The sequence below is a fragment of the Aedes albopictus genome, chromosome 3, assembly GCF_035046485.1.
Source record: "Aedes albopictus strain Foshan chromosome 3, AalbF5, whole genome shotgun sequence".
Classification (NCBI taxonomy): Eukaryota; Metazoa; Arthropoda; class Insecta; order Diptera; family Culicidae; genus Aedes; species Aedes albopictus.
Genome location: NC_085138.1, coordinates 325,607,649 through 325,616,367, shown reverse-complemented (window position 1 = coordinate 325,616,367; position 8,719 = coordinate 325,607,649). Strand labels below are relative to the sequence as shown.

Sequence of the window (8,719 nt, the reverse complement as noted above, 5' to 3'; positions counted from 1 at the left end):
AACCCAGTCGAACCTGCATTTTGCATGAAAAATATGCATTAGTGACTTCTTTTATTTCTGAGTGTACAGATACAGATACAGATATCTGTACCTCATTGAGTTTGGGGCAGGCCCCCGACACGGCCTATATCAATGCATTGGAATCATGGTAGACAGGATGTCCTGGGCGCTAGTAAATAGCGCCCACTGTCAAATGCGAAAACATCAACAATTTTTTGTTTAACGCTTATTTTGGTTTGTTGATCAATTTTTGGAATCATTTTTTCCACCTCTTACGATCACAAAACACTTCAAACTCGCTTGATTATTAATGTACGGTAAGAGGAGCATGCGATTAGTTGAATAAAGCAACCCAACAAACACGCATTGTGAATGTACTTTTCGTGTGTGGTTCACAACATTAAACAAAAGCTGCGTTTGTTGATTATACGCTCGTTTCAATTTGCACAAATATGAGTATAAAGCAGTTAGATGTTGGCTACGATAAATTTCATTGACGCCAGGGGCCTGGTTTGGGGCACTACGGGAAATGCAATAGTCTATTTTACGAAACGACAACAGTGTTGATATTGATATTAACACTCACGGGCTTGGGCGCAACCTCCTGTCAAATTTTCATTCATGAAATGAGCGATCAGCTGATCCGAAACGTCTCGTAAAAGGGCTTGTTCACAAATGTCATAACGCTGGAGGGGGTGGGTTTTTGTCCTTCAGGGTGTTACAGCCTGACCAAAAATTTTTTCTTCCCATACAAACAGTGTTACGAAGGGGTGGGTGAGTGTCAAAATAGGCCAATTTTGGCGTTATGATATTTGTGAATGAACCCAAATGGCTCATATCTATTTATTGAAATATTTCAGAAAAAATCAGCAAAACCAATAGGAAGCAATCAGTGAAGTACTAGGTAGATTGAAAGTAGTGAGCTGGATTTTTGTATGGTGAGATGATCAATTCTCCATTTCTACAATGAAATGGTGCAAACAGCGTGGGTTATATGATTTATTGGCTAATTTGATGCTGTTTGAGCAAAAGTTTGGATAACTGTGCTGTTGTATTATTTTTTCTTGCAACTTCAACAACACATTTATCCAAACTTTTGCTCAAACAGCATCAAATTAGTAAAGAAATCATATAACCCACGCTGTTTACACCATTTCATTGCAGAAATGGAGAAATGATCATCTCACCATACAAAAATCTCGCTCATTACTCCCAATCTAGTACTTCACTGATTGCGTCCTATTGGCGATTAAAAGTAGAGGATATGTCGTGAAAATTGAGAATTTTGAAAGGGAAATACCAGTTTCCTATCAGTTGAATCTGATTTTTTTGAAAAATTAATCGATAAAACGATTTTTTCTACCCAGTTCCCACAAAAAAAAAAACATTATCAATCACTGGAATACGAAATGTGATTTCACAAAACATAACCTCACTTTAGGAGGCCAATTTCTACAGCAATATTTTGCTGCTCAAGTAAATACAACCTTGCTAGGGCCGTGTTCAGTTCAGAAAGAATTTTTCTGCCTATTTTAATGCATTAGCCTAGTTTCGAGTTCAAAAGAAATCGCTCAAGAAACTTCTTGACCGATTCCTGGCAGAAATTTTCTACTGTGGTTGCCATTTGAATTGTCATTTCTTCGCAACTGCGTACTGCGGTCGAAGAAAAACGGTTTCTTGGGCGATTTAGGCAGGGAATTTCCCATGCATCAAGATAGGCCAGGGAGGCCTATCCCAAACAACGCAATGCGATTTCGCGGGCCACCCCCATCGACAAAACAAACCGATTTCCAAGCAGGATTCGACAAGGCTTCTGGTCGCGTTGCCAGTCACACTAACACACTCGCAAAAGATGAGTAGTAGGCCTACCTTGCCGCATGCGGGTCCCCTGAGATAGGCAGAGAAATTCCTTCTGAACTGCAAACGACGCTATAGGAAGGAAATTCCTTGCCTGAATCGCTCAAGAAACTGGTATTCTTCGATCGCAGTACGCAGTTGCGAAGAAATGACAATGACGGTCAGAAGTTTCTGTTCTTATTTATTTAGGGCTGTTTGCAGATCAGAAAGAATTTCTCAGCCTATCTTAATGCATGAGAAATTCCTTGCCTGAATCGCCCAAGAGACCGTTTTTCTTCGATCGCAGTACGCAGTTGCGGAGAAATTACAATTCAAATGGCAGTCTCTGTAGAAAGTTTCTGCCAGGAATCGGTCGAGAAATTGGCTCTGACGGCAGCAAAAATGCACTCACTCCAATGGGAAATCCCATTTGTATCTGTCATCGTGTGCGTGAAGAAGTATAAACAAACGTGTTTTGTCTCGTTTTTTCTCACGTTTGCCATACGACTCCCGCCAGGCGGCAGCACTGCGGCGCTGTCAAGGCCTATTTCTTGAGCGATTCCTTTTGAACAGGAAACTGCACACCTCACAGCCACCTTAATGAGCCTCTGTACCCCTGTCCTGCTCACTCCCACAAAACGTTCGAAAACAGCGCGCACAGTAAAAGTCACAAAAAAATAGACTACTTTCTGTGCGAGCTGCAAATCTTCTGTGGGAGTGAGTATGTAGGCTTGGCGGTAGGCCAAATTCGTGCAGAGCAAGGTGCAGAGGCTCTTTGAGCCGCACGCTTTTGACTTCCCAACTCTTATAGTGACCTTTCGAAATATTTCACGTTTATTGTTAAATCCCTATCCCTCGAATCATTAAAAGGCGTTCTTGGCAACACTGCTGTCAAGTCGCGAAATTTGACGTTTTCGTGGCTGTCGTCCGTCGTCCTTCGAAGTTTTCTCCATCGCTGCAGTGAGTGTTTTCCTCTAACGTGAATTCAGCAAAAAAATACTCCATAATTCGTTAATTTCCTGCTCTAAAAGGCTCGGTAAGTAATGGGAGAATCGTGTAAGCTTTCTTGCAATAAATATTTACACAAACGCTTTTGTATTTGCGCTGATTGAACACAATTTATGTTGCATCGAAATTATGTAACTTCGGCGAGCCGAAACTGTTTTGTTTATATCGAATTGATGTTGGTCTTTTCCAGGTCAAACCATGGGTGGACACGGACACGGACCCCCGTACAAGGTGCCAGATGCTTCGATCTACAAAGTGGCAGATGCCCCGCAGTTGGTGGAAGTTGAACGGGCCCTGGCTCGCCGTGGCCTGAAAGATCCCTGGCTAAGGAACGAAGTCTGGCGCTACAACGTGAAACAGTTCGGCACTCATCGGTCCCGGTTGCTTTCGTTCCTGTTCAAGGGATTCCCCCTGGGCTTTGCCGCATTTGTGGCTACCATCGGGGTGGAGTTTGCTCTGGGAGTGGACTATCACGGTCATGGTCATGGCGATGGCCATGGTGACGATAAGCACGGCCATCATTAGGGCACCCGCGGGATCGAAGGTAGGAAACTTTCTTTTTAAAACATTGTAAAATAAACCACACGAAACGTTAAGGTCTAACAAATGAAGGCTTGAAATGTGTTGATTCAGTTTTGAGAACGAAATTCCCTGATTTTTCATGACTAGTCAGTTTGAGGAAGTTTTTTTTTTTAATTTTAACGTGATAGTTATTGCATCGTAGTCTACGATTCGTAGAGGCATACCTACTACATTGTTATTCCATATTAGGAACTCTTAAGCGTCGTAATGATCTTAAACTTTTTACGTCATCTGATTCGTAGATGTCCAGAGATGAGTGTAGACTTTTAATTTTTTAGAAAAAAGTTAGTTTTGCCTTATTTTTTCAAGGAATTTGCAATGTATTTCTCATTTAGATGAAATCATTGCTGCTAAACAATCAATTGCTAATACACCCAAACCTCATTTTACGTCCACTATTGGCTCAGCGAAAAAAAATTCTACTGCCAAAATAAAGATCAAAATACACATTTTTATATTTTTGTACACTTCTCCTAATCACGAAGATGTTTTAAAAAATACAAAACTGTTGAGTTTTCTCATTGTCTTAGCGGTAGAATTTTTTGTCGCTTAGCCAAGCATGGACGTAAAAAAAGGACGAGGTGTAGGACTTCCCGTGAATTCTCTGTTTTAACATTTTTGTGGAGCCTTAGTTGGGATGTTATGTAGCTAATCAGAACATGAAATTGATATAAAAAGTTCATTTTATGAAGAAACAGTCATTTATTGTAATTGAAATCACTTTCAAATGAAATTGCCTACCTTTAGGCGTTAACCGGGGAAATTCGAAATTAAATTTTGCATTTAATGTATTAAATTCACTAGTTATAAGTTTTTAGACGCGTTTTTAGGTTTTAGAAGAGCAAAATTAAGCGGTGAAGGAAATTTTCCTTTCCAACCGATGCTTAATTGTATACTGATCAATTTCGCCCCAAAGTGGCATTTCCAATATTTTGATATTTAAATTTGTTGAACAAAATTCTGTCACATGGTTCCATGGAGGTCCACTGGATACTGGTTTTACAGAAATTCTTTTGGCAATATTTGAACAGGCACTGATGTTATCCACAAAAGTTGTTTTAAAATGATCAATTTGACCCCGGATTACGGTACTGAAAGTGTGGAAAAGCGGGCATCGAGCGGCTACCTTCTACCAAAGCTGCCCCAAGTACCTAGAACTAGCTGAATAACAGTTTCTTAAGCTAAAGTTAGCTTAAGAACAGTTTGTTTCACTCTTATACAGCAACAATGTTTGTTGGGGCGGCACCACCAATGAACTGGGATCAGGATTTAAAGTGTTGGGCAAGATGCGACAACGTGTGATCGGATGGTAGCCGATCAACGCAAGGATGTGCATGTTAAGAGTTAAGGGCCGTTTCTTCAACTACAGCATCATCAACGTCCACTGGCCACACGAAGGGAGACCTGATCGACGAGAAAGAAGCGTTCTACGCGCAGTTAGAGCAAACATGGTTGCTCGCCGCGTGACGTGGAAATCGTTGTCGGCGACATGAACGCGCAGGTAGGAAGGGGGGAAATGTACAGACCGGTAATCGGGCGAAACAGCCTGCACGCCATATCGAATGATAACGGTCAGCGATGCGTAAACTTTGCAGCCTTCCGTGGTATGGTAGTCCGAAGCACCTTCTTCCCCCGCAAAGATATCCACAAATCGACCACGTTCTAATCGACGGTAAATTCTTCGCGGATATAACCAATGTTGGCGCAGCTACACTTGAAGATGGCTGGAGGAACATCCGATCCGCCATAGGTAGTACCTCGGCTACAGCACTAGGCTTCGCGACTCCGAATCACAGAAACGACTGGTACGACGGCGAATGTGAGCAGTTGAAAAACGAGACGAATGCGGCATGGGCGAGAATGTTGCAACACCATACGAGAGCGAATGAGGCACGTTACAGACAGGCGCGAAACAGGCAGAGCTCAGTCTTCCGGATGAAGAAGCGCCAGCAGGAAGAACGAGATCGCGAAGCGATGGAAGAGCTGTACCGCGCTAAGGACACACGAACGTTTTACGAGAAGCTGAACCTCTCGCGCAGAGGCTTTGTGCCAGAAGCCGACATGTGCCGAGATAATCACGGGAATATTCTCACGAGCGAGCGTGAGGTGTTCGAGAGTTGGCGGCAGCATTACGATGAGCACCTCAATGGCAACGTTACAAGTATCGGAGGTGGCGTGGTAACAGATCTAGGAGTATGTGCACAGGACGAAAGACTTCCGGCCCCTGGCCTCCAAGAGATTGAAGAGGAGGCTGACCGGTTGAAATACAACAAAGCCGCTGGAGCAGATCAACTACCAAGCGAGCTTCTAAAACACGGTGGAGAAGCACTGGTGAGAGCACTACACTGGGTCATTACCAAGATTTGAGAGGAGGAAGTATTACCGGAGGAATGGATGGAAGGTATCGTGTGTTGCATCTACAAAAAGGGCCCATATAGCCGAGGCGGTAAACGCACGGGTTGTTATAAATGGTATTACCTTTCATTATAATAACCTTGATTACTTCATGACTCCGGTCTACCAATGTATCATGTTCATAACTGAAATAAACGTCATTCATTGTTCTGAGTTGGAAGCAGAAGGACGCGTGTTTACTTTCACGGAATCCGATTCGGCCTAACCTCAGTTACGACAGTTGTCGACGAGCTGATTGCGAATCCCGCGATACAAGGATTACTAGTGCTGCGCAAGGGGGCGAAACGAACATTGCTGCTGTTATTGTTACCGTGGGGCGACGGCGTCGCTGCTGCTACTGACACCGTGAGACGACGACGTCAACATTGCTGCTGCTGCTGTTACCGTGGAGCGACGGCGTTGACATTGCTGCTGCTTTTGCCGTGAACAACGGCACCGACGTTACGCTGCTGTAGGCGTCGGCCGACGGCGCTGTTTGTGTTCGAAAAGGTGAGGCATCCGTTGCTACACGGGTGTGTTGACGAATAAGCTACTACCTCGACTACTACTACATATCAATAATGCAAACCGGAGCTGCCAGAACTGCTCAAGGGGCAGCGGTTCCACCCACGTTCGCGTTCGAGCCATTCGACAAAAACAAAACCAAATCTGGAGGTCGATTTGAATAGGTCGTAAGTACTTTTGTCGATTAAAAATTCGATCAGTTGGATTCGCTTATTACAGCGAAAACTATTGAAATTGAACAAAGTTGATACATGCAGCAGAATCCTTACAAAACAGGCTTTCCGTCGCATCATTAAAAGTCTCCAAAATATCTCCCATATTGCTACAATAACTAAAGTAAACTGATCGAATTTTATATCGACAAAAGCACATACGACCTATTCAAATCGAGCTCCAGAAATGGTCTCGTTGGGTAAAACGATTGGAAGGCGCTTGCGAAATCTTTGGTATACCTGACGACAAGAAGAAGAACATGTTGCTCCACTACATGGGAGCGGAAACCTACAACGTCCTTTGCGATCATCTTTCTCCTGAGGAACCTGAAGCTAAAACGTATGCGGAAATTGTTACAGCACTTGGCGACTATTTCGACCCGGCACCATTGGAGATGGTGGAACTATGGAAATTCCGACAGCGGATGCAACGAGAAGGTGAGTCGATTGCGGAATATATTACGGCGTTGCAACGAGAGGCGAAATATTGCGACTTCGGCGACTATCTGCCCAAGGGATTGCGTAACCAACTGGTTTTCGGATTGAGGAGTGATCGTACCCGGACTCGCTTGATCGAGGAGAAGAATTTGACGTTCGACAAAGCGAAACAAATTGCGCTCTCCATGGAAGCCTCGGGTGAAGCGGCAGAAGTACTCAACCGGCAGATGCATGAAGTAAACCTGATGGAGAGGAGGAAGTCTCAACCGAGACGGGGAACTGCGACGACACTAGGCAGCAAGGTAACTAACCCTACTAATCAATGTTTGTGTTTCCGTTGCGGGAGCGAGACCCACTTGGCAAACAAATGTGAGCACATGAACAAAATCTGTGGACTTTGCCACAAGAAAGGTCACTTAAGGCGAGTGTGTCTGAGCTCCAACAGCGACAATAAGCAATCTGTTAATGCTAACGTAAACAAGAGCAAAGCGAAGAAACACTCCATGCATCTTGTTGAAGGTGAAGATGAGTCGGAGTCGGATTGCTCAAACGACGATATGATTCAAGTTGTTGAAGTTTGTAACCTGGAGAGCGATGTTAAAGATTTGTCTAAAATTTACCTCAAAGTTATGGTAGGTGTGTCATTGATCAAATTTGAGGTTGATAGTGGATCACCAGTATCTCTGATTAGCAATGCTGACAGGACCAAGTATTTGAAAGACGTACCATTGCTACCGACTGACATTGAACTACGAAGCTATTGTGGTAATAAAATTGGGGTTCTGGGTGTTGTTAATGCGGAGGTTGCTTTTGAGGGTCAATCGAACCAGATGCGATTGTTTGTGGTGGATGCTGCACGTCGTCCGTTGTTGGGTCGTGAATGGATGCGCACCCTACGCCTCGATTGGAACGAGATTATGAGAGGGACGGTTGTAGATGTTAACAGGATCTCGTTGCGTACTTCCATGCCCGGTGCCGTAAAAGGTTTGTTGGAGGAGTTCGCTTCAGTTTTCGATGAGTCTATTGGTAAGATTGATAAGATCCACGCTTCTCTGCACCTGAAATCTGATTCTAAACCTATTTTCCTCAAAGCGCGTTCCCTTCCCTTTTCCATTCGAGACGTGGTAGAGCAGGAGATCAACAGTTTGGTTGAGAGCGGTGTTTTGGTTAAGGTGAACAGAAGTGAGTGGGCAACACCCATAGTACCTGTGATGAAATCCGATAACAAAGTTCGGCTCTGTGGTGACTACAAGCTCACTGTTAATAGATGTCTACTGGTGGATGAGTATCCTTTGCCTACGGTCAATGAACTGTTCTCGGACATGGCGGGTGGGGAAAAATTCACGAAGCTTGATCTGGCTCAAGCTTATTTACAGATGATGGTTCTTCCGGAGCACCAACCAATGTTGACGCTTAATACACATCTGGGACTGTATCAGCCGACGAGACTCATGTACGGAGTCGCCTCTGCACCTGCGATCTTCCAGAGGGAAATTTCGCAGATTCTTCAAGGGATCCCTGGAGTGACGGTATTTTTGGATGATGTGAAAATCACGGGCCCTGACGACGAAACCCATCTCTCTAGGTTGCGAGAAGTATTGAAGAGGTTCCATGAATACAACATACGTGTAAATGTGGACAAATGCGAATTCTTTGCTGACAGCATAGAATATTGCGGGTACATTGTCGATCGCCAGGGGATACACAAGATGCCACAGAAAGTT

General features: G+C 44.0%; 2 protein-coding genes across 8 annotated transcripts in view; both read left to right on the top strand.

Moving 5' to 3' along the window:
• The window catches only part of LOC109623365 (low-density lipoprotein receptor-related protein 1), an 880,389-nt gene that overhangs the window by 264,627 nt on the left and 607,043 nt on the right, over positions 1–8,719 (top strand). The gene's annotated exons all lie outside the window — the stretch shown is intronic.
• On the top strand, positions 2,720–3,455 carry LOC115262587 (NADH dehydrogenase [ubiquinone] 1 beta subcomplex subunit 3). Its single transcript, XM_029864987.2, has 2 exons — positions 2,720–2,872; positions 3,035–3,455. Exon 2 carries the CDS (start codon positions 3,043–3,045, stop codon positions 3,367–3,369), a length of 327 nt encoding a protein of 108 aa, XP_029720847.1. The 5' UTR covers positions 2,720–2,872; positions 3,035–3,042; the 3' UTR covers positions 3,370–3,455.